At 39.9% G+C, this 27,880-nt stretch overlaps 1 protein-coding gene across 2 annotated transcripts; it reads left to right on the top strand.

Moving 5' to 3' along the window:
• map3k20a (mitogen-activated protein kinase kinase kinase 20a) lies at positions 1-27,611 on the top strand. Of its 2 annotated transcripts, XM_082507724.1 has the most exons (20): positions 3-147; positions 1,609-1,798; positions 3,971-4,058; positions 7,447-7,548; positions 9,095-9,160; positions 9,251-9,279; positions 10,233-10,370; positions 14,191-14,277; positions 15,205-15,279; positions 15,356-15,462; positions 17,471-17,606; positions 23,354-23,398; positions 23,493-23,523; positions 23,631-23,770; positions 23,877-23,939; positions 24,027-24,116; positions 25,971-26,087; positions 26,227-26,301; positions 26,403-26,553; positions 26,649-27,611. In XM_082507724.1, the coding sequence occupies exons 2-20, from the start codon at positions 1,640-1,642 to the stop codon at positions 27,362-27,364; spliced, it is 2,415 nt and encodes an 804-aa protein (XP_082363850.1). In that variant the 5' UTR covers positions 3-147; positions 1,609-1,639; the 3' UTR covers positions 27,365-27,611. The 2 variants fall into 2 exon arrangements, with proteins under 2 accessions (XP_082363849.1, XP_082363850.1); XM_082507723.1 differs by having other exon boundaries at positions 1-147; positions 23,877-24,116.
• The last annotated feature ends 269 nt before the right edge of the window (positions 27,612-27,880 follow it).

Raw genomic sequence — 27,880 nt, forward strand, 5'->3', positions numbered from 1 at the left:
TGAAACCACACTGGATCGGGGAAATCAAGCGACGTCACGTGAGATTTCCCGGAACTATCCTTTCTTTCGCAAAGTTTGTCTTGTGCCCGGTGCTACCTGCGTGGAGGAACAGCCGCTCCGGAGCGCCAGCCTTCACACTGAATGTCGGTATGTGTGTTTCGATAATGTTCACCAGTTATCCAATTAGTCTCAATGAGCAGTTTCGACATAGGCTCACTGTCCAGCAGATTAAATATAATGCGAGTCTTGTTTGATATTAAACACACATTCGTGCAGATGTGTTGATGCGGGCTGTTGAGTGTGACGTGGTGCATTAATATAAGACTGTTATAAACATGTAATAATAACAAAGTAATACCGCTTTAAGTTTACTCCTAATGTTGCTCATACTGTATCTAGTTGTTGTTGAATGTTTTGAGCAGTGAGTTAACCCTCACTCAGGTATTATCTGCATCTCATACACAGCATAGTAACTGAGTAGGGGTTAGATTGGTTAAGATTGTAACATCTGCATATAACCACACTTTTAGCTGTGAAGAAGTGACACAAAAGCTGACCTCGCTGTCTCAGTGATTAATTCATCATTTAGTTGAGATTACAGTGACTACCTGTGGTTTGACATATGGCTGTCAGGCCTTATTGTTGCGGCGCTTGCAGTCGTGTTTGCTATTAAGTGAGAAACTGCCAGCGATGACTGCAGGAGTACTCCCGTATCCCTGTAACCCTGGCTTCTTGAGTGGTCAGACAATACTTGGGGGGCTGGTCCACTGAGCAAATTGCTGCCAGGCTAAGTATAGCATGAATACAAGTAAATCAGCAGAGAGCAATGGCTCCCCTCTGTGACAATGGTGGCATTTCCCGTTGTGATGGATAGTAATCCCAATGAGGACCCAGGTAACAGCCTTTTAAAAGCCGTAATTGCTCAGCTGTAAATGGGAAACCTATGAACAATAGCAATGCTATAATTTCCTGTAATGATGGAATTATTTCTTTACAAGATGCTTTTATGTCGCTACAGACAAACAAAAGGATATGATAATAAATCTGTGTGGTGTCCGGTTTGGAAGCATTATACCACTAACCCTGGCTTACACACACATCATCATGTTTGGCCTCAACACAAGCAAGAAGAGCTCATCTTTTCTGTTAAATAGAGAAAGAGAATATGTGGATCTCTCAAGGTGTTTTTGTCTTGAAACAAAAGAAGCTTTTATTGTCAAAATTGTATGATCTCCCAGCTTGTTGTCCTACTTGAACCAAACCTGCTGGAGTAATCTGCGACTTTAGCTGCATGATCCCAGCATACCAGACATGCCTTTGTCCTTATACAAGCAGAGTCTGGACCCTGAGTCCATTGCTTACTGGTACTGATGAGGTGGACTGTATGTGTAAAAGTGGAAGAGACAGGGGGTGGTAGTTTAAAATGAGCGATATCACCCTGCAATGCTCAATCAACCGATGGCAAAGCAGCCTCAAACCTGCAGCCACACTCACAAATGGTGTTTGACAGTGAAGCTTCGCTTTGATGGATTAAGTTTGTTTTACCGCAAAGGATTTTGTTGTGAACCCAACTTCCTTCCTTTCCCGTAATCCCCCTCGCTCTTTTAGGAGCTGACTTGGAACTGAGTGCCATTATGAGATGATGTCTCCCAGCTCGTCTTTCGTGCAAGTCAATTTCGATGACATCCACTTCTTCGAAAACTGTGGTGGCGGCAGCTTTGGAAGTGTGTACCGGGCCAAGTGGATTTCCCAGGACAAAGAGGTGGCGGTGAAAAAACTGCTCAAGATTGAAAATGAGGTAAGAATCTTAATTACCTGGATCTTTTTTTTTTCATATATATTTTTAATTGTCAGCATAGTAATCATTTTAATTGCTATCCCATTTAGCGAGATCTGGTGACTTCTGTACCCATCACTCATGGTCATTATACTCCCCCTCTCTGAGCAGTGTGCTGCGAAAGAAACATTATAGCCAAATGAAAGAATGTATTTGGTCCAATTACAGCAAAGGCTGCTCCTGAAGTGTCTTTGAAAGCACAGGCCTATTGTCTTAAAGACAAAACAGAATTATCTTTGAAATCTTTTCAGGGAAATCGTATTATGTGTGTCGGCCTGTGATCGGATGTTCAGAAAATTGTTCATTGTTTCTTTTATGAAATTGTAAAAGATCACAGATATCCATTCAACTTCACTCAACTGTTGGGGAGAAGATTGTTCAATGGGAATAATAATGTAATCCTTGCACGTTGAACCAGATGTTCCTTTAATTATAGTGTTTGGTTGCGATTAAATGAGATCGTTTTATCAGGTTCATTCAAAAAAAAAAGAGGTTACACATTAACCTTTCTGTGCCACGATTATGCATTGATACGTCTTTGTATACGCTCCAGAAGACTCCATAGGACCATTGGCGTCCAGTCAGAGTTTGAGAGCCATGCCACTGAGTTCTGTAAAAGTCTGAAAAAGTCATAGTCTGCTTTGACCTTTCCTGTTGGGACATCAGGATAACCAGCAAGTTCTCACTTCTGCTTTTTATTAAATTCTTTTTTTTATGAATTCACAAATGGTGACTCCTTCAATCATCCACTTTAAGTTAACTGGGTTCTAAATGGATTGCAGTAAATCTTATACAAGCACTCATTTCTAGGTTAGGGTGGTGGAGCTTTTATAATCAATTTGAGGAAGTATTTTATGCAGTTATCAGGTCATAATTTTAACTTTTATACTTTGGGATACTTTGTGGTTTGGTGTTAATAACAGTCATGTGAAAAAAAAGTTCTCACAGGACTCTGTGCAGTCCTTTGAATAACCAAGCATTAATTCCATAGGAATTAAGAGGTTAAACAGCAGCCAAATGCACGTAACAAAATGATCATCAGCAAGTGTGATCAACTCTATAAAGTTAGAAGTTTTGACAGTTTGCTTGTTCGGGGCATTCAGGGATATGCCGCATTCTTTCCAGGACCAGATGTCCCAGTGAAATTACCCCAAAGTCAGATTACGCAGTGCTCTGACAAAAAGCAAAAAACCCAAGAGCTGTATTTCAGACTTTACAGACCACAGTTAGCATGTTAAATCTCAAAGTTCGTGAAAGCACAATTCAAAAAAGTCTGAACAAATATGGCTTTTTGGAAGGATCATGAGGAGAAAGCTTCTTTTGTCTAAAAAGAACATGGTAGCGCAGCTTAGGCTTGTACGATTGTATCTGAACAAACCACAAGACTTCTGGGACTATTTTTGACAGAGAAGATGTTTGGTAATGTTACATGTGTACGGTGAAATAGAGTATATCAGCATGAACACCTCATACCAACTGTCATGCATGGTAGTGGGAGGGGTGATTTTTTAGGTTTGTTTGCAGCTACAGGAAATGAGCACCTTGAAGTCACTGAGTTGATCTTGAACTTCTCTGAATACCAAAGTATTCTAGAGTCAAACGTCAATAAAGTTGGGCCATGCAACAGGACAACAGCAAAGGAAAGAATGAAGGTGTTGCAATGTCCAAGTCAAAGTCCAAACCTCAACAGCAGATTTGTCAAGAAGTGTGGTGATACGAAAGACTGATGAAGTCATACAGAAAGTGATTATTTTAAGCTATTGCTGTGAAAGTTGGTTCTGCAAGGTATGTCATCATGAGGTGTAGTAATCAAATATGTAGCTTGTTCGTAAAAGAATGTAGTTATCTGTAGCATAGTAAATATGCTATAAGGAAAGTATACTCAGTGCATGAACGGTATGTGCAATTCTGCTATGTACATGCTGAATAGAGTGTGAATGTTGTCATTTCCTGAGACTTAAATGAACCTTTGGTAAAGGTGATTTAAAGATAAAATATTACTTCACACACAGTGAAATCATGTGTGTACTAAATTATTGATCCAGACTTCATTTATTTAAACTCTAATGCAAATAAGGCTTCTATTTTCTCTTCTATTCTCATGAAAATTCCTTGTGTGTGTTCACTGGTCAGGCTGAAATCCTCAGCGTCCTCAGCCACCGCAACATCATCCAGTTTTACGGCGCGATTGTCGAGGCTCCCAACTATGGAATTGTCACCGGTAAGTTTATAAATAATGATGCATATTTACAGCAAAGAAACCTCAGTGAAAAACAGAATACAACAGAGCCACCAGATAACATCATGATAGAAAAGGCAGCAGCCAAATCTGTTCGCACCAGTTGCTCAATGGAGCAGAAGTTTCTATGGAAGTGTGAGTGAATGCCAGAGGCCTCAGGACGTGCACACATTCATACAGTAGTTGTGTGAGCCTGTTTTCAGTTTTTGTCTAGGTCAAAGACCGAAAAGAATAAAGCCTCAAATGCTCGTGTAGCTGTGAACTGTTGTAAACAAGGGGCCCATCATGCTCGCATCTATCAGGGAATCCTGCAGAAAAGTCGTTTAAATCGAGCCCCAGCTCAAAAATGTGCCTAACATATTGTTCGACCTTCACTGCAGAATGGTGTATATGGAGTTTGACTGTTAAATGTGCCTAATGGTGTCGCTCAGTATAGGTAGAAAGGATGCTATTTTTAGGCTCGTAATGTAGTTACTCATTCGATATAAAAGATTAAACTTCGCTTTGCTTCTAGTGGTGAACTGACACCTAGAGTTTCGGTTTCATTGTGCTACTATGAAAAAAAATGCCCATGAGATTCAGGAACTGCTGCATGTTTGGAAATCCTGGTTCTTCCCTTCATCCATCATCTTTCTAATATGTTGTCTTTGCTTTGACAGCTCACTATCTGTTTACGAAACTGTAAAAAAACAAAACAATGAATGAATGAGTGAAACACCCTGACTCACAACAAACATAAGGCATCAAATATAAGATCTTTGTTCTTCTGAAGAGGAAAAATGGTAAAGCAGTAGTTTACATGAGTCTCCACTAAATACTTCAAATCGCTTTGAAAGTAAAGCCACGGGATGCAATGCACTTTTTTTCTCTCTCTATAAAACATGGCTCTATTTAATAAGTGTGCGGCGTTACAAACAAGTGAGAGAGACATGCTAACAGATTGTGGTTTTCTGTATTTACCTTTATGCTAATGTTTTACAAGGGTGTTGCATTTCCTCTGCAGCTTGTAATATCTAATAATGAAAACATGTCAGAGCGATTCATGATAATCTTTGTTGTCCTGGAAAAGAAATTGAATCTTTAGCCATGGTTGAAGACCAGGCCAACTAATATTATGATATAAAAGGAAAGTTAGGAAAAACAAAATAATACAACAATAAAAAATATTTTACAAAAAGTAATAAAAAAAAAAATTGCACTTTTAAAGTTTGTTGACATATGAGAGAACAAGAGGTAGTTAAATGAACAAAAGATAACAATAAAACAGTAAAATTCTTGATCAACTTCAACTGAAAGATAGATCCATCATTGTCAGCACCGGAAACAATTGTTCTTTAAAAGCTACATTTTATTGTGGAGTACCTCAGGGTTCCATCGTGGGTCCCATCTTGTTCTCTCTGTACATGTTTTCCCAGTGTCAAATGAGCCATAAAAATATCTCAAGAGAGATTTCTCATGCACTCATTTCTACTACTACCTTAGTTCTGCTGGACACTGAGGACTTTCTCAAAGCAATCAGAAAGGAAAGCAAAATTTTTTAAACAGTTTAGATTATTTCATGCAAATCGAATTTCTTTTGACCATGCAAAACCTTCCTGTCATCAACTGCTGCTAGCCACGTTCCACTGTCCCTTATTTACAAGGGATTGCCACAGCGGGTAGTTTTGCATGTTTGATGTGGCAAAACTTTTGACCTAGATTTCCTTCCTGATGAAAATCCAGGATCGAACCGGGATCTTTTGTGTGTTAGGTGAAGGTGTAATCTACTACACTATGGAGTCAGTAAAATGTTATTACTTAAATTATTTTGTGTAGCGCAGTTATGTAAAACCAAGTCCATACTTTCAGTGTAATTATTTATCTGTAGACGTTATCTAAGTGTTCTAAGTGTCTCTCATATAGAAGTGTAGAAAGACCTTTGATATTCTTAAAGAGGTGCTCTTTCACACACGGATATTTGGCTGCATCAGAAAGAAAACTAAGATTATTATGAAAAGGCTAATCAGGCCTAACCACATTTTGTAAAATGTTATTCATTTGCCATTTTCTATGTAATAGTGTTAAAAAAGAAAAAGCACAAAAGAATCAGAAATCAAATCAAAGTTTAGTGGAAAAACGATCAGTGCACTCCACTCCTTTGCAGGATCGGTTGTACTACAGAGCTCCGAAAGGGAAGGTTTTGTTGTCAAGGAGTAGGTTGTGGTCTCTATTTAATAAGGCAGAATCTAATTAGCAGCAGATAGAGGGAAAAAAACGTTTGCCGTGCTCACATTCATCATCTCTGTTATGACTGTGTTGACACACAGCATCAGTTCCCTCTTTCTCGCAGCCACTATCTACAACCTATCTGAGATACCTGATTGTCTCTGTTGACCTGCAGGAGTTTAACAATAACTGCCGTCACTCAGCGGCTTCATAAACCTGATGAATTATAGGAGAGTATTGTTTCAGGGTTAAAGTACATTTGCCAGTTACAGTCATTTTAAGGCGTTTTTTTTTTCCTTCCACTGATTAAGACTCTGCCGTGACACTACGCTAAACTGAAAGTGCATTTTACATTGAAGCTGGCACAGATTATCTAAGGAATGTGGATGGGTGCAAAGTGCAGAAGGAGACATGTATTCGCAGTTGAACTAGCTGCATGATGTCTCACACATGAGTTTGCTTGTCCATTTTCATTCAGTTTTTCCTGTATCAAAGTCAAAAAGCAAACAAAAAAGGGTCAACAGGAAACTCTGGCTCATAATAATAATAAAAGTCCTCGGTGTATTTTATGGTTGTTAATTATGTTCCTATCTCGGTGCTTGTGCGTGTTTACAGTATTGTGTTGGGATATGATGGGGTTATTGCGCACAAATGGAGGGTCCCTGCTGTTTAGCTGGTGCTTGTTTATCTCTGTTGAAGGACTTTACTTCACAAGATTGCCTCTGTCTACACATAGTAAAGCTTAAAGTTTGTGTTCCTGTTTCAATCTTTGTTTCATCATAGTTGTCTTTTAGTGTCGTCAGCGGTCTTATGAAGGAGATTTTGCAAAAGTCCACATAATTTGCAAGTTTCATACATTTCTAATGGCCCATTAGAAATGCACGAATCCTTTGACAACAGAGCACGAGCAACTTTGTGTTGTAGACATTTAACAGCCATGTCCGGAGGGGACAAGAGAGCTCGTTACGACTGGTGCTCACCCACAGCGTCAAGCCGTAGCAATCTAGCGAGACACTATGAGTGGTGTGGCCGAATATCCAATTTGTGTTTGCATAACCCTTTCGCATACTGCACTCATATGCATGCTGTAAAACTCGTTTTACCACTGTAACATCATTCATTTTTATTCATTAAGCAGCAGTATAAAGTTTTCGTGTTTCCTCAGAATATGCAAGCGGCGGCTCACTCTATGATTACCTGTCCAGTGATGTCAGTGAGGAGATGGACATGGGGCAGATCATGACATGGGCTGCAGAGATCGCCAAAGGTAAACTTCAGATGTATCTTACTAGTAAATAACAGCTGAAATGTTGTGAGATTGATTGATGAACTTGAAAGCTTAATTCTTACTTAAGGACGGTAGTAAATAATTTTATTTTATTTCATTTTATTTATTTGACAGTTATTAAAAAAAACAACGGAGTTAGCTCCATAGAATTTCTGGCCAATTCTTAGAAATGCAGCTTATAGAATAAAATGAGGTATATTAAAAAATAAAGAGACACACAATTTAACACCCAAAGTAGTAAAATGAATACTGATATTAGAAGTTTTTTCTTAGCTTGTTATATGTTAACCAGCCATACAGTAAATAGATCTACTGCATTAGCAGCAGTCTTGCAGTTCAGTTTTGTAGTGATCTGCTTGAGCTGTGTAGTCATCCTTCATGGAAATATAAAGAAAATGAGTCAACAAGGCTGCAGGTTGCAGCTCCATGCCTCATTGCTCATTGCTGATATACAACAGGCATGCTTTAAATGACAATGTCATTTAAAGCATGTATTATCTTCTCATTAGAGCAACTACAAACCCAATTTCCCCAAAATTTGTGATGCTGTGTAAAATGTAAATAAAAACAGAATGCAGTGGTTTGCAAATCTCATAAACACATATTTTATTCAGGATGGAACAAAGAAAACACCGGATGTTTAAACAGAAAATGTGCCATTTTAAGGAAAGTATTAGCTCATTTTGTATTTGATGTCAGAAACACGTCACAGAACAGTTGGGACAGAGCCATGTTTACTACTCTGCACTGTCCTGGCTTTCTTTAACAACACTCTGTAAACATCTGGGGACTGAGGAGACCAGCTGCTGGATTTTTCCAAGAGGAGCGTTGTCCTGTTTTTGACTGATATTAGGTTCTAGCTGCTCGACAGTCCTGGCTCTCATCGTGTCGTATTTTTTAATTTCATGATGTTGCAGATATTTTAGTTGGGGAAAGGTGTGGACTTCAGCAAACGGGCTTTTCTCTATGAAGCCACACTGTTGTAATAGCTGCAGTATGCCTTTTAGTATTGTCCTATTAATATATACAAGACGTCATTGGGTGAGAGCATATGTTGCTCTAAAACCTGTATATACCTTTCAGCGTTGATGGTTCTTGTCCAGATGTGCAAGCTGTCAATTTCATAGACGGCGGTGCACAACCACACCATCAGAGATGTAGGTTTTTAGACGAGGCACTGACATTCCTCCTCATCTTTAGTCATCTTCAGTTTTGTTTTTCAAAAATGAATTCATTTTTTTTATTTCAAATTTGGATTTATCTGACCACAGAACAGTTTTCCGCTTTGCCTCAGTCCATTTTAAATGCCCTTTGACCTAAAAAAAGACGGCAGTTTTAATGTTAATGTAGTTCTGGCTGAGGTCATGAAAATCGAAATATGGTTTCATGAGATTTGCATATCTTTGCGTTCCCCTTTTTATTTATGTTTTACACAGTGTCCCAATGCTCGTGTTATTAGGATTGTAGTTTCCAAATGAGTTTTTATTAATGTTCCTCTGAAAATTTGTCTTTATTTCTGCTTCAGGAATGCACTATTTACACTCAGAAGCTCCTGTTAAGGTGATCCACAGAGACCTGAAGTCCAGGAATGGTAACTGACCACGACACGAGTTTACCAAATTTAATTTCTTAAATATTTTAAGTAAACATCTGCATTTACTGACTTTTTTTTCTCTTTCAGTTGTTTTATCTGCAGAGAAAGTTCTCAAAGTAAGCCTTTTTATATAACCTATGGACTGAAACCTAATCTCAGATGATCATAAAATAATTGGAAATAATCCGAATTCTGTAATCATAAAATCTGGTCCTTTCCAGCCACCTTGAAACACCTCCAGGCACTTTTTAGGACAAAAACATTATTCAAACAAACTTTGATAAGGTGGAAAAAAAAGTGTTTACAATGTTGAATTTGTCTTAAATTTAAGTTTTAACAGCTTTTCCTGACTGAGAAATTGTACCTTGTTGCTGTGGCTCTGTTGCATAGATTTGAATTCAGGGTTCTTGGAGTGCCATGTCTCACTTCTACAAACTCAACCTGCTCTTTGATGTGATGGCCCTGTTAGCTAAGGATTCACATTCTATTCAGTGTTAAAAGAAATATAAGCACGAAATCCTCATTTGATATTTTCAGCAGTATACGGACACAAGAGGGCAGTGACTAACTTGGCATGTTCAAGTAATCAGGGACAGTGTTACGGTGTTTCTCGCCATAGGTGGATGAGATTGAGAGAAAGGAGATCCTCTTTGCTGATCTGCTGCTGACCGGTGACCAGTTCTTCTCTGATAAGACTTAGATAGATAGACACAAAACCAAAGTTGATAGTAATTGTGTTGGTACAGTATGTGATTGCTTTAAGAGTCCTGCAAAGTACATCCACTTGTAAATCTGCCAAAACCTTATGTTATATATGTCAGTGCTTTGAGGCTTTTTCTGTATCATAGAGACATTTAATTTGCCTGTGGCGTCACAGTGACTGAAACATACGATGACTCCAGGAATAATTATATGATTACAGTGCTGTAGATTTGTTGCATCAGCAGCAGGTGAATCTAAATCTGCATGCTGCTATTGATTGCTATATTTTAAGTGTGACACAAGGTTTATGAATGACAGGTTACTCTGGATACCCAAATAAACATTAATATTATTATTATTTCTACAGATCTGTGATTTTGGGGCATCTAAGTTTGTCACCCACACAACGCACATGTCCTTAGTGGGTACGTTTCCCTGGATGGCTCCGGAGGTGATCCAGAGCCTGCCTGTATCTGAGACCTGTGACACCTTCTCCTACGGAGTAGTAAGTGGCAAAAAAGAACCTGAGTTGAAACACACACACACAAAAATGGTAGAAAATGCTGATTTCAGCTAATTTAATTACATGTACATTTTCCCTTGTAGTGTTGTTGCATAAGTACAGTGTAAAATGCTGAATGTAATGGAACCTGGTGAAATTAAATATGCTTGAGTGTTACATCACTTTATACAGAGCACATTTTCCTTAATGACTAATTGTTTGAATAAATAACCCGTCCTTGCTTTATATCTATTGAGGGTGAAGATTTTTTTTTTTATTGCATTTTCATAAATCTGATGTTTACTTTTCATCCTCAGGGCAACATAAAGATCTTTAGGGGTGTCATAAAACCATCGTGTATGAATTAGATCATTTGGACACAAAATATACCATCTGTTTCCTGTTGTGTTTATGATATAAATATAGTTATGCACGCTTTAAACATCTAAACAATTTCATAATAATATACTTCTTCTATCTCAGTGCCAAAAATGTTTGGCATCTTAGCCCTTTGATTTTTATTTTTTATGTTTCAGTTTAAAAAAAAAATGAAATAGTTTTGTCTGGTTTTCTTCTTTCTGGTCTGAGTTTTACCGTTTTAAATGTAAGCCCCGTGAAGCTGGAGCTGGTGCCATTTTTCTGTATAGTTACCATTTATTCGCCTCTATTCTAAGGTTAATAGAAAAGTCTTAGTGTTCGTGTCCTTTTGCCCTCCCTTAACACATAACATCCTAAGAGTTAACAGTTAAAGTTTATCACTTGCAGTCTCTGACTGTTTGAACAGACCTGCTTTCTCCTCCTGTCCTGCTCACCTAGCACCTAGCCTCTCCCATACAGAGCAGCGTAGTCATTCAGAGGACAATTTTCTTACTTCTACACTAAAATCAGCTTCCTGGGTTTAACAAGAAAAGAGCGGTTGGGTAATAGCAACACATTTATCCGCAAGTATTTTGTTGGAGATCCTAGAGGTTTGTAGTGTCGTTATTAATCCTGAGCTGACTCATTCCTTTTGATGTGTCACGAAAGACGTCAGACCGAACGTAACGCTAACATTGCACGCACACAATTTGTGTTGCAGTAATGTTGTTACGTCTTTTTAATGTGACCTTCTTGTATTTGTTGAATGCTGCCTGTGTGTTTGTAGCTTGTCTCAACCTGTTATGTGGCCACTTCTTCTCACTGTGACGAGTTTAGATCATAAGCCTGTTTTTGTCCGGGAACCGGTAACTCCAAATGGTATCATAATGAAAGATGCAATAAGCTTCTTATAAGAACCACAGACCAAACAGATACTGAACATGAGCGAATTTTGGCAAACTAAACTTTTTAGGAGCTACCATGAGGGACCTGTTTTTGAAAAGTGAAACAAATGAGGAAGCGTTGATTCCAGAAAGTTTATTCACTTCATCCAGATGTTTCTTCAGTGGAAGAAACATTTCATCACTCATCCAAGCGACTTCTTCCATTTCTTTCAGCTGACTGCAGATTTCCCCGACCTTATAGCAAGTACAGTTTCATAAGGATCTGTTAATACGGTTGGGGGAATTTGCCGTCAGCTGAGACACATGAAGTCACTTGGATAATGTTTTGTCACATCAACAGCGTTGCATCCAGGTAAAATGGATCAACTTTCTGGCATTGAGAAAGTACTTTAAACCTGCATTCTTGCTTGTGGTTGCAAAAAGAAATTTCATAGAAGACTTTGGTCAAATAACTACTTCTTCCTTACTTTTATGACCTATGGCGGGGGAAAAAGACACTTTCTCAAAGAGTTTATGGTTTCATTCACCAGTTAAAGAATTTACTAAATTCTGGTCCCCATTTGAGTCAAAAAGGATTATGACGAAGGTTGTGCTTCATACTGGGCCTGCTTTTGGTACCTATTTCAAATCCATCTCTCACTCAACACGTGCATTTTTAAAACACTGAAATGGAGTCAGCCTAACAGAGAATCAGAATCAGAATCAGAATACTTTATTGATCCCTGGGGGAAATTATTTTTTGTTACAGTGCTCCATTTTAAACCAACATTAAGACAAGACAGACAATACGCTAACTAAGAATAGTACAATAAGAAGTTGGGATATCTCTAATGAGTGATGTCACAGTGGCTTTATCCATTTGTTTTGTGAACTACTGGCCAGTGGGCAGTGTGGAGACCTACGCTTGTGAATGCAAGAACGAGGCGATGTAGGATCTTCAAATTGATACCATAGTAGTATCTACTAAAAATCTTGAACGAGTTACAATCTCTGTGACCTTGACCTCAAGGTCAGAGGTTAAGTTTTCTGAAAATCAAGGCCACGTAGGATTTTGAAATTTATACCATAGGTGTGTCTACCAGGAAGCTGAGGGGTATTTTCCTCGTATATTTATGTACTGTATGATTATATTTTATAAAGAGTAAATGTAAAGAAAATAACAAATAGCAGCACTCTTTCAAAGAGATGAATAATTAGACACTATATCAAAACTGATGACAGCTTTAGGCAGAATCAGTGCTTAAAGGATGCCATTGTGGACGCGTATAACAGAGGTCCTTCACAACAGGAGTCTTTGAAGAAAGTTTCTTTTTGCTTCTTTTTTTCCAAATCTGTAAAGTTGAGCAAGAATCTATTGGCTCATAGAGCAGGTCAAGGCCATTTCATTGGAGCTTTGTACCGCCTGCTAGATTTCTGTTATTTCTCATTCAGTCTCGTGGTAATAATATAATCAAAACCATTGAAAAGGTGTTCATTATTGTACTTCAAAGATCACAGAAGTGAATAATTCACCAGGAAGTGCAGCTAAAAGCCTGAGGTCAAGAAGTTGGAGCCAATTTATGTTATTATTTTTTTTTTATCTTTTTTTTAGAGGAAACATATGATTGGCAAGCTTTTTATTTCAGTCTAAAAATAAGATTTTATCAAATAGAACGAACGCAGTCGACCAAATAGCACTAAAATCTCTCAAGAGGAAAAAAACAAAAAACAAAATCAGGCAACCGGTCCCATTGATGCTTTTCATTTGAACATTTCTTCTCTCTAAGTGGAAAAAAAACAGCATTTGCGACCTTTGCAGGATTACAGCCTCTTAGAAACTTAGTGTCGAGAGTAATTTGGAAGTAGTTTCACTATGGAATCGCTTATCGGTTGCCCCAAAGTGGTTTTGAAAGTTGCTTTCACTATTATAAAAGATTGAGTCACTCTGGTAAAATGCAAACGCATTAATTAAAATTATTTTTCCTTGGATCTATGTAGGATTTTACAATCTGCCGTTGGTAAAATTACCTCAGCAGCCGTGAGTTTCTCGCTCAGACGCCTGCACGTTCATCTGATTTCTGTAGTCAAATACATACGTGTAATTAGACACAGCTGTCAAGAAGCATACATTTAGGAATGTGGTATACATATACAGTCTTACTCTTTGATGTTTGAAAGCGGCGCTCCGCCGCCTTTTCATTATGTGGTTTTTAAGATGTTGACACAGGTGATTATTTCTGACACTAGTGAAGCCCAGCTGAAAAGAAGCTGACTTATGAAGGGAGTACTTCAGCGGCCCAACAGCATTTAAATCATGCGTGATTCTTTTTTGATGTTTTTAATGTTTCGTGTGGTCTTCAAGGGAAATGCATAAATGTTTTTAGTGTTTTGCTATGAATACACATGCTATATAAACAGAGGGTATTGATATATTTATGATATTTCTGTGTAATTCAACCATGTGGTGATGGGTAACAGCAGCAGATCCATGCTTATCACGGCTCATGTGTACATTCACACATGTAGTGTGCTGTTGTGTAATTTTACAACACTGTTACCTGACTCTCTACCTTCTGTGACAGGTGCTTTGGGAAATGCTCACCCGTGAGATACCATTCAAAGGCCTGGAAGGCTTACAAGTGGCCTGGCTTGTGGTTGAGAAGAATGAGGTATTTTACTGCATGATTACATGAATGCAATTCTGAAAGGAGAAGTGAAACTGGCATATAAAAATATCTAAATAAATAAATGAAAAAGTTAATAAATGACTTACCGAATAAATCAATAATCCACTAATTACACCAGAATAATATTAGAGGTTTAATTAATTTATAACGTTATATTTGTTTTAATTTCCTCTTGTGTTTAATTACCTTTGCATCAATAACCCTTTTCCAAATTATAAAAAACAAAAAGTTCAACTTTGATGTATGCCAAACTGAAACGCACTTTTATTCAGAGTATTAACAACAACAACTAGTAATAATCAACACGTAAATAATCATTACTGGGCTTAATTTTTGGCTAGGTTAGCTAAGCGCCTCTGGGTTTCGGGGACCCCCGTTTGCGACAGTTGGCTGCATCCTTTAAGATGCGTTTTCCCTCCTTTGGTGGGTGTCTGAAGCATTAGGTCAGCGGCGACTTGTACCCTACAGTATTCAGGCAGTGCACACACTGAATCAGCTGCAATTGGTGGAACATTTTGGCAGTATAACAGGGTGTTTTGCCATATTTTGTCAGGACTGAATGCAGGCCTGGCAACTGCTGTGGGGAGCAAGGCATGATGGAGATTAGGCAGTAGGTGGAAAGTTGACGAAAATGATACAGTGTGAATGAGTCTTGGCCTCATTCACATAATGATGCCAGGTGTACTCAATAAAATGGTCACAGGTGTATTTATGTGTATCTTTATTTTTTGATTATGGCAGTTGTGATCCTTCATATAGAGCAATAATTAAATGCTTGACAAACAGGAGACCCTTTAGGACAAAGGCAATCTAACAGACACAAGAATGGTATTGAGCTTCTTATCTAAGTTAGCATATTAAGGTTCCTTTAAAGCTGTTCTTTCCTCTGCCTGTGTGTGTGGGGTTTAGAGGCTAACCATCCCCAGTGGCTGTCCTTCCAGCTTTGCTGAGCTCATGAAAAAGTGTTGGGCAACAGAACCAAAAGTAAGTTGTACAAGCATGCAAATATGAAGCAGATATATGAATTATATACACTGCTAATGGTTTTATGTTCATTTAGGAGCGACCAATGTTCAAGCAGATCCTCTCTACTTTAGAGTCCATGTCTAATGACAGCCAGCTTCCTCAACAGTGCAACTCTTTCCTTCACAACAAGGCTGAATGGAGGTAATGTGATCAGCTATTCTTCAAACCCAGTAAATGTATTTATAACTGTCTTTTTTTTCGCCGGTATACTGCCTCAGTGTAGGGAGATGTGCGACTGTTTTCAAAGAATGATGTGGAAATGTAGCTGACGGGGGCCGTGAAACACAAAAAAGGACTTGAGATCATGCATATAGATCTTTAATAATCACACTGATAGCTACATAAAGACATAAAAAACCCCCAAAGAATCATCCATCTGGATATACTTCCTCTCTTTACCCATAAGACCCTAAAAATAATCACCATCTTTTTCAAGTAGAAGTGTTTAATTGGCCTGTATGAGCAGCTGGAGGTTTGGTGGTGTTCGGCACAGCCTGAGTCTCAGCTGTTACTTTATTCTCTGTCTGCCTCTCCCCGGGCCTTGTCTGCGCTTGGAGTTTTTTTCCCTCAGAAGTTGTGTTGGTGTTATTGTGTCCAGGCAGCCATCTGCAGGTGGAGCAGGTTGAAGTAAATCTCTGCTTGAAAACAGAAAGCGACAATGTGTTTTGGCCCAAGAAGTTAGATCCGGCAACATTAGAGGGCTCAAAGTGAAAGATGGCACCTCCAGTCGTAAAAAAGCGATGTTGAGAAACCTGTTGTACCTGTTTCTAGCTTCCCAGGTATCTGTGTTACCAAGAAAAGCCCAAATAGTTCTATTTTTATAGATGCTATTTTTGGCTCTTTCCTTCTTAATATTTAACTTAAATTGAAAGATTTTGAGTTTCATTTTAAGGTTCATATTCTTTCCTGTTTTAGCTGTATTGTTACATTTGTCACATTTACATAATGGACCTGAAGTGCTTGTGTAAATTAAAAATGAATGCATTCTCCCTTCCAAGTACAATAACTTAAAAATACAATAACGTGACTGCTGGATAATACCAGTATGTAACTGTATGCACCTGAGATGTGGGGCTGGAAGCTGACACGTGGTCGATTCCTTCATTGCTAGGATTCACACGCTGATTATTTCAGTTTTAAGTATTTTTTTTCTATAAAAGGTTTTTATCTGTTTATAATGCTCACTGAGCAGGAAGGGTCAGGGCAATGCCAAACGTAGAGGCCTGTCAGTACAGCGGGAGGCCGTAGAGCTCACTATTTGTGAAGGAAGTGGGTGGAGGAACTGGAGGACTGGGAGGAGTAAGTCATGGCCTTCCTGCCTGGGCTGCATTTGTTTATGAAAAGAGTGTGGGAGTTTTAGCGGGCCTGAAGTTCAGCATGGCTTTCTACGATACATTGCGCAGCCCCACCTGCTGGGCAAAACAAATCCCAACATGCTTTGTCCTGCACTTGGTATTTAAAGTGTCGGCGTAACTCGTAATCACCTCCTGAGTGCAGGGCTTTATTTTGGATTCATTTTAATGTTGTGTCACTGGATGCTGTCCTAAAACTCTCTGTCTTATTGTGTGGTTATATTCTTTATTTTTCTCACTCTACAAATCCCCTCAAAGACCAAAAGCAACAGTGGAATGATTCTTCTCACGAATTTCACTAAAGTCAGACTGATATATTGAGATTGCCAGTGGATTTCTCTTTTGTTCCCTAATCGTCTTTCTGAAATGTGATTTGTCAATAGAACTCGGAAACCAGAAAACTTCCCATACATAACAATATTATCCTTTGTTTGTGGTTGCTGTCAGTTATACACATATTTAAGAAAAGAAAAAAGAAAACCTGGATTATTATTGAGCCACTTCGTTTATTCCTTCAAACACATACCTTGTCCTGCTGTCATGAATAGTCTAACTGAATGTAGTCCCAGATCCATTGGATGTTCGATCACTGCTTTACAGAGGTTCGTTAAAAACTACAGGGCAGCTGTTTTTGGAAATTATGTAAGGAGTGAGCTCAGACTGAGTGGTGCAGACTGTAGGGAAGCCAGAAAATAAAGAGACATGGTTTAAAAAAAGAAAAATGTTGGTTTTGGTTTTTATAAGAAAAATCCAGCCATCCTTAAATGTTAACAGTTTTCTCCTGCTGTATGATGAAGGTGTGAGATTGAAGCTACACTTGAGAGACTTAAGAAGCTGGAGAGAGACCTGAGCACTAAAGAGCAAGAGCTGAAGGAGCGTGAGCGGCGACTAAAGATGTGGGAGCGCAAACTCATCGAACAGTCCAACAGTCCGGTGAGTTCCTCATTATCCCCTCTTCACTTTGGTCCACCTTCACCTTCAGGACAGCCGCATCACTTTGTGAAGTGGTCTCGGCGGCAGCACGTCGACTCTGCGCTGTTGTTCACGTTCGCGTTTTCATGTAGAGGCTTATTTTCTGAGCTACCTTCTGAAGTCCCCTCAACCTTATTCTGAAATGAGAAGGAAAGTAGAAGAGTATGAAACAGAGTTGTGAACATTTGCATCGTGACAATAAAAAATTACTATTAGATTGTAAGCATCCAGCCTCTGACATGACAGTCACAGCTTTAATTCTATTCCTTTTTCTGCCTTTTTTGCATCTAACATCCAATGCAAAACGATTTAGGGCTCAACTAATGATCATTTTTATTACTGACCAAAATCTTATCAGCCCACAGCTCCTCCACCAGCAACTGAGTAGCCAGAATTGGCACACACATCTGGGGTGATCGTGGCTCAAGAGTTGGGAGTTCCCCTTGTAATTGGAAGGTTGCCGGTTCGAGCCTCGGCTTGGACAGTCTCGGTCGTTGTGTCTTTGGGCAAGACACTTCACCTGTTGCCTACTGGTGGTGGTCAGAGGACCTGGTGGCGCCAGTGTCCGGCAGCCTCGCCTCTGTCAGTGTGCCCCAGGGTGGCTGTGGCTACAATGTAGCTTGCCATCACCAGTGTGTGAATGGGTGGATGACTGGATGTGTAAAGCCATACAAGTACAGGTCATTTACCATCTTAGGCCCCTGAAGTTTCTCATCTATATTAGAACATCATAATGTTGTACTAGAGGGACAAGATGACCCATTTGTAGCATTTATACAGCCTTATATAATTAAATAATTTCATGATGATAACATTTCATTTATGTCCAAAAGCCTTGAATTTTTGGTATATTGTGATATCATCATGTTGCTTAGTAATCGCCTACCAACGTTAAAATGATCCAGCTTGTCTGGGGTTCCCAGAACAACTGAGAGATATAAGCTTTCCAGCTTGTCCTGGGTCTTCCCCCTGGCCTCTTCTTGTTGGGACATGCCCAGAACATATCACCCAGGAGGTGCCAAGGAGGCATCCTTGTCAGATACCCGAACCAGATCATCTGGCTCCTTTTGATGTGGAGGAATAGTGGCTCTACTCTGAGCCCCTCCTGGATGGCCGAGCTCTTCACCCTAAATTAAAGGGGGAGGCCAGTATCTGCAAACATGTTCGTGTAGTCACTACCCAGCGCTCGTGACCTTAGGTGAGGGTAGGGGAGTAGCTCGACCGGTAAATATTACACTTTTATGCTCAGCTCTCTCTTCACCATGACAGACCGGTACAGCATCCGCTTCACTGCAGTCGGAGCACCACTGCTTCACACTCGGCTGCAAACTGCTTCAGTGCAAACTGAAGCCCACCACTTAATGAAGCCAACAGAACCACATCATCTGCAAAAAGCAGAGACGAGATTCTGAGTCTGCCCAGGTGGAAGCCTTCCACCACTTGGCTACGCCTAGAAATTATGAAAATTATGAACATAATCGGTAACAAAGGGCAGTCCTTTAGGGAATCCAACACCCACTGGGAACGAGTCCGACTTATTGCTGGCTATGCGGACCAAGCTCTAGCAACGGTTGTATAAGGATCAAATGGCCCGTAGCAACGGGACACGGTCAAATGCCTTCTCCAAGTCCACAAAACAAATGTAGACTGGTTGGGCAAACTCCAATGCACCCTCAAGTATCCTCAAGAGCATAAAGACCTGGTCCAGTGTTTTTTGTGAATGATACCTAGTCATTTGTCTTAACCTATATATGGCCATGCATCAGAATCATGCACATGTTAGATACCTGGAAGCTGTCTCTCCCACATAGACAACTCACAATTTCTTTAACAAGTCAGTTGAGCCTTTGAATAAACTGCATTAAACGTGCTTCTTTTCTATGTGCTCTGTCGTTCTGCTGTCCTGTTAACTTCACTTTAAAATTTGGCTTCTTAAATTATTTTATTAAGGGTTCATGCTACGTCCAAATGGGCAGAATCAACTTTTGGGGGTTTTAGGGTTCACATTGTTGATTTTTCTCATTTACCTTTTTCTTTGTTATTTACTTCTATGTCTCTTCTTTTCTATCCTGTTTTCTTGTCTTTTCCCACGGTGTCCCTGCTTTTGACATCGTCCTGCCTCTCAGCTGTTCTTACCTCTAAAGATAAGTACTAATCCGTGCTTTCAGTCTGTGATTGAGGAGTCTTAATAATTCACAGATGTCTTCTCATATCACAACCTCTGGTAATGAGTATGTGAGTCTGCAGTCTGTGATAGAAGACTTGAGGCTTTATTGGCTGGCCTGTCCTGCACTCTAACATGCAGGTCAACACGTGAGTCGAGCAACTCCTCCAGGTCTGTGAGCTGTGTCAACATGACAGTGGAAATGGGACACTTCCTGTGGTCTGATGACACTGAATGAACCCTTCAAGTGTTTGGTATTGTTCCACCTGCATCCATCACATAGTGTGATCTCACTGAATATAGTGGGGGAAATAATTATTTGATACCCAGTTGGATTTGCATATTTTCTCACTTACAAAGAAATGAACAGTCTCTAATTTGTGTGGTAGCTTCATTTAATGGAAAGAAAAAAAACATATTACACAAAGATTATAAATTGATCTGCTAATTGAGTGAAATATTATTGATCTCCTACAACCCAGAATTCTGGCACCTATAGATTGGGTGTGTGCCCATTTGACATGCTGACAACAATCAATCAATTAATGAATTACAGCTACTCCTGATCTCAACTTGTTATGTATATAAACACACCTGTTTATATACATAAACACACCACACTATAAAGCACACCTGTCCACCACCATGGCCAAGACCAAAGAGCTTTCAAAGAGACAAGATTGCAGACCTGCAGAAGTCTGGAAATGCCTATAAGACCATATGCAAGAAGCAAGAAGTGGCGAGAAGGGGACAATTATTGGTGCAAAGAAATATAAAATGACCATCACTTGCCCTCAGTCTGGAGCTCCATGCGAGGTCTTTCCTCCTGGAGGATGATCATGAGAAAGCTGGTGGATCAGCCCAAAAACAGGAGGAGCTTGTTAATGATATGAAGGCAGTTGTGACAGCCACCAAGAACACTATTGGAAGCACACTACGCTGTGATGGATTGGAATCTTGCAGTACTTGCAAGGTGCCACTGCTCAAGTAGTCACATAGACAAGCCAATCTTAAGTTTGATCAGCAGAAATGTTGAGTTCCCAAGCAACAGCCATAAAACCTAAGGGTTTCGAGAGCTTCTGTAAAATCCCTCCCCGGATGTGTGGAAACCTGGTGACCAACTGCAAGAAATGTTACGGGTTTTTCCACCAGGGTACCAAGTCATGTTATGCTTGTGTTATGCTAGTCATGTTATGAGATATTAATAATCAAATACTTATTTTAGACAATGATATGCAAATCAGCTTATAACTTTTATGTAATTTATTGATTTTTGGTTTGAAATTCAGTTTCTCTCCATTAAACTAAAACTACCATATAAACTAAAAACTGTTCATTTCTTTGTAAGTGAGCAAACTTACAAATTCAGCAGGGGATCAAATAATTACATCCCCCACTGTATATTACTGGTGTTGTGAAAGCACTAATATGAACAGCTTGTTAAGTTGCGTTATTAATTATTCGACAATTATTTCATTAATCATTACTTTGTCACACCATAAAAGAGCATTTATTCTGCTTTATAAGCTGCGTTCATGATGTATTTCCACCACATATGGCGCGGGAACTTGGTCACAATTATAGAACATATTTGAAGCCCTCCACCTGTGGATATTATGGATGTAATTTGCCGTATGCCTAATGTTCTGGATGTATAGTGCCATGCTGTGAAGAAAGAGCCATGTGATCCAGTTGCCTAGAGAAGGCCAGGCTTTTATGATGAAGTGACATTTTGCTGACATTAAGATTGGCCAATTTGTTCTGGTTGTGGTGGAGTGCAGTTGTTGAGACACAGTCTCTTACCAGGATAAGAAAGTACATGTTTTTTCCTCTGAGTGACCCAGGTTCAAAACAGTAGGAGAGGGACTTTGCTGTGTGGCTGTCAGCTTCATTCTCTCATTTTACTTTTGAAAACAGGTTTCTTCCTAAGGCCTCCAAAAAAACATGAATTTTCAGCCAAAGAATTTACATTTTAGAGCTTAACAAAGTAACATCTTTCTATAGACGCCACGCTGTATTTATCCACACAAAATCACGTCTCAAGAGCTGCTCTTTACAGTACAGAAAATCATATTAGCATTAGTGTTCACTTAGGTATTATGCCTCTTGTGGGGGAAGGACATGCTTCCTTGAGCATAGCCCATTAAATTGTCCCCTTTGCTTGTTATAATCAGTCAGTCTCATGAGGATGTAATCCTCTGTATTCCTCTGTTGTTGCTTGTTAGCTTGTTGCCATGAGCTAATAATCCTGTACAAATATTGCCTATCCTCTTGTGCCATCAACTCGTAGACATATTACACTAGACATAACAATCAGCATTTTGTGTTTTTCCATGTGAAAACTTCTTATTTCCTTTATTTTCCATTATAATAGTGACACTTCTTCATCTGATTTATTTTCCTGTTAACAGATGATTTTCTTTTGACTTTCTCCTAATTTGCCTTGGCTCGATTTCATTACTTTCCACATCTGAACAATTAGTGACTAATAAAACAAACGTTTTGCCATTAAAATGATATTAGTTACATTTCTATAGCTAGTATTAATAAACGTAATGATAACAGAGGATGGCTTTTAGTGTTTTCATTTAAAAAAAAAAATAAGTAAAATATGCATTTCCTGTGGCCATTTTTCAATCTTTTGTTGAGACATTAACTACATGCTTCTTTATAGGTATATCCATGGCCTGACTACCCATCATCCACTTAGTCCACATGGGGGCACAATTGTGTGAATTAAACCCAACTCAAAGTCCTTTTCTCCTGCATGTTCCACATATAAATCTTAAAACACAAAGACTGTATCCCCCATTTCAAATTTTTTAGATTTAACCACACTTGCCAATGACGTGCCACACGAGCATGGCTGCTCATTTGTGAGATACAATGTGGCTTTTGAAGAGTGATGTTAAGTCACTCCAGTGGGATTCTGGCATTGGCTTAGTGTTTCCGAATCTGTTTACTTCTGAACTGCATTATAGGAGGAGGCGGAAAAGCTCTGTAGGGCTGAGTGGCTTTATGAGGCAGCAGCCTCAGCGACTGTCGACTGAGCCTGGCATTTAGTTCATAATCCGAGCTGTTACAGGATGTCGTGGGAAGAAGACAGTGAATGGGGGATTACTCATTCATTTAGACGTATTTTCTCCAATTTCCCATTGCATTATTTCTGTCATTACACACCAGTCTCATAATCACAATGATGAAATCTTTATTTTGGCTGGCAAGTTTCTGCCTGATTGCATTTAATGAGCAATAAATGATTTTTTTTTTCATTCAAATAGATCACATTAGATCAGTCAGATGGGCATTTCTGTTGGATATAGTCCATTATGGCTACATCCAGTCTTCTTAATCACAAAGCACAATAACTGAAAAAGTAATGGTTTCAAAGATGTGGACAAAAATATGGATATTTTCCATTTTAATAATATTTACTAGTCTTGTGAGTTTTACTTTGGAGTTCTGGCCTTTTTTAGATGGACACATGATGCCTATATCCAACCACATTCTGTTGCTTTGGATTAAATTTGTCTTGTCTTCGCAGTTGCTCCCCACGTTGGACATATATACCTGGACAGAGGAGCATGTGGTTGGTATCAGTGTGTTTTTACTTGCAGCCATTTAAATTGTGATACAGTCATGATTGCTATTAAAACGATTACATCGTGATTTTCTTCCTTTAGTATTTCTGGATGCAGCAAATATTTGGCGCAGGTTTGTTCATTTACTTTCTAAACAGTTCAGATCGTCTTAAATGTTTTCTGTTTCGCATTCTTCATTCTTTCCGCGCTCGTTTCAATGTTTGGTTGTGTCTTTGCCAGGAGACAGCGCATGTGACATGCAGCTTTATGCGGATCTGTTTAAAGAAAACCACATCACCGGACGGAGGCTGCTGCTGCTCACAGAAACCGACATGCGGGACATGGGGGTCAAGTCCAAAGGTCACGTCATGCACCTTAAGGCAAGACACTGCTAACCATTAACCGAAAACTTTTACGGGGTATCGGCAGAGCTCTCTGATATTTGGCTCTGCGGTGAATTCAAAGGGAATTTTTTTCTTTTTCCAGTGTGAGATCGAAAAGCTAACTAATGATTACCTCGGGTTCGTCCACTTCCCGCCACTGCTGAAGGTATCTTCATCTGTTAGACGTGTTACATTTTTATTGTCACGCACCTTTTGGGGCTTATGTTTATGTGCTTTTGTTTTCTTCCCCAAGGATGAACTAGAAAAGGAGGTGGAGCAGAGTAAAACTGTAAATCTGGAGCTGGTGTTTGGGTACCACTGGAAACCAGCAACAGGAAAGTCTGTAAGTCTGTCAGAAAACACATTCAAACACTGACTCCAACATATTTTGCAGCTGTGAGCAAGCGATGAAACCCAAAAAAATAAGAATATCACAAAGAAATGTTTTCTGCTTTGAGCATTTTTGGCATAATTGATACTTTCTAAGGAGATATAGAGACATGCGATTGAATCGGCCCACTACAACTGAAGCTGTTTGTTCTGAGGATTCGTGATGGCGGCTGTTATGCTGACCATTCAAGGCATCACTAGACATGTATTAAACCAGACAAATAAACATTTCAGGCTCAGCCATGTACCACATCCACCTCGACTTGCTCACAGCCCTTTGTTAGGGTCTCAAACTGTGGAGAAAGGGTGGCTCTTCACTTGCTGTTTGAATTTAATCAAAAATAGCCCATTTAGCCAGAAGTCATTTTCTTTTAAAAGGCAAACGTTATTTAATCTTTCAGCTGTTCATTGTCCCATCATAAATAGTCCTCTTTCAGTGTGTTCGGCAGGGCTGAAACGAGCCTGCTAATTGCCTCCCATTTCTTCTGACATGTGGTGGTTTAGTGGGTAGAAAACACAGCAGGGAGAAGGAAACAGGAGGCTGAGAAAATGAGAGCTAATTATTTTCCCCTGCCTGGTGTCAGGTTCCGTGTCAGCCTTGTTTTTACAAACTGGAAGGTTTTTTGCACTAAATAAAACAAACCCGCACTGCATTTTTTTCTTCGCCCCTCTTTGCTGGCGATGTCATGGAAGCAGCTGCACTTCTCAAAGACAAAATGAGGGCCTGCGATTGTGCGGCCACCATCTGACAGCCACTGAGGGTCCCCTACTAATGAGGATATCACCGTGCAGCCAAGTGAAAGGTGCTGAATTATGTATGAGTTGTCATTAGACGCACTCGGGTCCTAGGCATCATTACCAGACATTGTTTCTGCTGGAGTGATTAGACTAGCATAGACCTGGGAGCCCCGGTGCGACCGTCCAGGCCCGACACCAGGCCAGCGTTGGGCCACTGGTGTGTTTCTGAGCCAGAGGCTTGCTCAAGCTTCCCCCTTTGAGTCATTTCCAGCCCCCGGGGACGATGAAGGAGAGGGCGAAGGCTCCTCAGACGAGTGTGTTAGTGCCACTCCTCTGATGTCTTTCTCTGTGATCACTACACAATGGATTGGCCTGTGCCATGAACCCTGTGTGGTTAAGCAGTGACCTGTAGCTTCCTGGCAGCTTTTAGGGATTGGCGAAATCATTACGTGCGTCGTCAGCATTCAGTATGCAGAAGAAGAGGGCTGGGGACCGCTTCGATTTGTGCCTCCCCAGTTTGATGTGTGTCTCTCTGCAGCAGTCCATGAGGAGAAAAAAAAAGGTTTTATCAACTAAAATCAGACAGTTTCCTGCTCCAAAAAATTAATCCTGGATTCTGAAAAGGCCTAAATGTTTGGAATTTAGAATAGCGGCATGAAAATATTTGCTGCTGATTTTTGTTTCCGTTTCTCTGTTAGAGTAATTTAATGAAATGTGCCGAATTTGAGGTATATTTATGTAGAGAACCTAATTCCATAAAGATCAGTCTTTTAACTTAGGTTTGCATTGCTGTAGACATTACATGCAAACTGCATTTTACATGTATACTCTGTCTTTTCTCCCCTTTGGTCTGCTAGCAGTTTATTTTAAAAGTTTTATTTCATACTTATCTGTCATCACCCACAATGTGAGGCTTTCTGGCCACTGTCATTCAACTACCTGTAGGTTGTGCTGTTGGTTTATATACAAGATTTACCAAGTTCTCCACACAGATGAGTGAAATTAAAAACTTTTACATCTATTGTCGCTGAGACCTACATTATCTGACCGGCAATTATTTTATTTCAAGGACTGCAAATGGAAAATGTACATGGAACTCGACGGCGATGAAGTCGCTATAACCTACATCAAAGATGTCATCTTTAACGCCAACAGACAAGACGTTGAAATCCTGCGGATGACTAAGGTGCCGTCAGAAACGCATTTCTGTAACACATCTAATTGCTTTAAATGTTTTGATTGGTGCATTTTAACCTGACGTATTGTGGTGGTTGCAATTGTCTATTTTTTGTTTTTTTCAAACAAAATAATGTTTTTCAATGCAGCCACCTTTTGTGATGGACAAATGGGTCACTGGGCTACAGGAGAACCAGAGAGTGGACTATACCGTCAATTATGAGGTGGGTCATTTTAGCAGCTGCAGTTTGAAAATGCATCACACAGGCAGTCACGCACAATCATGTTTAACAACATACATTAAATATCACTACTTTCACTTCAGAATGATGTCAAGTCTCCCAAGTCAACCAGACACAGCTGCTCGATGACATGGAGCGTCAATGGTGGACGAGACGAGATCAAGACTGTGGAGCTCGTCATTGAAACAGCCCCAGCTAGCACAGACTGGAACCTCAAGGACAGATCAAACCGCGGTAAATATTTATTATTTATTCATATCGTTTTTTTAGCGGAAAAAAAAATTTCTTCATATAGGAGGTGTATATGAGGTACGTGTTTTCTGTTTTAGATATTGATCCAAAGTGGATGTACAATGTAAGACTGAAGCAGATGATAGCCCAGAAATCCCAGCCGACGACTGCTGCTCACACTGCCTTCACGAGCTCTGATGCTCGCACTCTGCCTCAGTTCCTGTCTGCACATGAAAGACATGTGTCTTCTTATGCTGCAGCTGTGCGCCGCTCTCCAAACCGCGTCAACTCTTCTCACTGGGCCGACTCACGCAGCTCCTCGCCAACTGCCAGCCTGTCGGCCAAACTCTCAACGCTCTATCTGGGGTCAAAGGGCAGCAGTCCCTCCAGCACTACGTCAGAGAGCACCTCAGACAGAGAGCGCCCGCTCAGTGCAGGGGCAGTGCATAACTATCGCAGAAATAGCAACACGGGCAATACATTTACTGTGGGTGGGGTGCAGGGTTGGGGTCATACAGAGAGTAGTGGTAGAGGTGGACATGCTCATAATAAAGGTGGCAAAACCCCCCGACATCCATGGAGACCGCCGTCCAACAATTACAGTGCCAGACCACAGAGCCGCACACCATCGATACCGGGTTTATTGTCTGTGACACAAAATGCCAGTGAGGAAAAGGAGGGGGGCCAAAGCAGTGACGGAGGGTGGATCAAAGTGGAGCGTCATAAGAGATTACCACGGCAGGACAATAAACAAGTCAGAGGTCGACCGAGGAGGGGGGGCAGGGGAGGGCGCGGTGGTGGTGGAAGAACTTAATGTAGGCCACACAAGAACTGAACATGTTACACACTGAAAAGGTTTTACACATGGATTATGTCTGCTCACATGACATAATTAGTAACTGGGATTTGTATTTTAAAAAAATGAGCTTATTTGTTCACGTATTTTTAAAAACGACAGTGTAGTCTGTGATTTTTGCAGATGACATTCAAAACTGTGGTTCGCATTGAAAATATGATGCTATTTATCAATCCTAAAAATAAAGATTTAAATTTAAACTACATTCCTGCCTCACCAATTCTATTGTGTGTGTGTGTTTTTAAACATATAATAATTCAGAAGTGCAAAGTTTTATTTGAACTGATTTACCTCACCCCACCCCATTATTCCCTTTGATGTATAAGCAATCATGCCCACTTCCTGTTGTTTACAGCCATTCTTTTGTCTTATCGCACCTTTACAGCAGTCTGGAGGGTAACTTTCTCTTTGAAATTTAACTTAATTCAGTTAAATTCTCTCTTTTTCCTATCTCAATCCCACATTTGCCAACAA

Source organism: Aulonocara stuartgranti, assembly GCF_965226115.1.
Source record: "Aulonocara stuartgranti genome assembly, chromosome: 16".
Classification (NCBI taxonomy): domain Eukaryota; kingdom Metazoa; phylum Chordata; class Actinopteri; order Cichliformes; family Cichlidae; genus Aulonocara; species Aulonocara stuartgranti.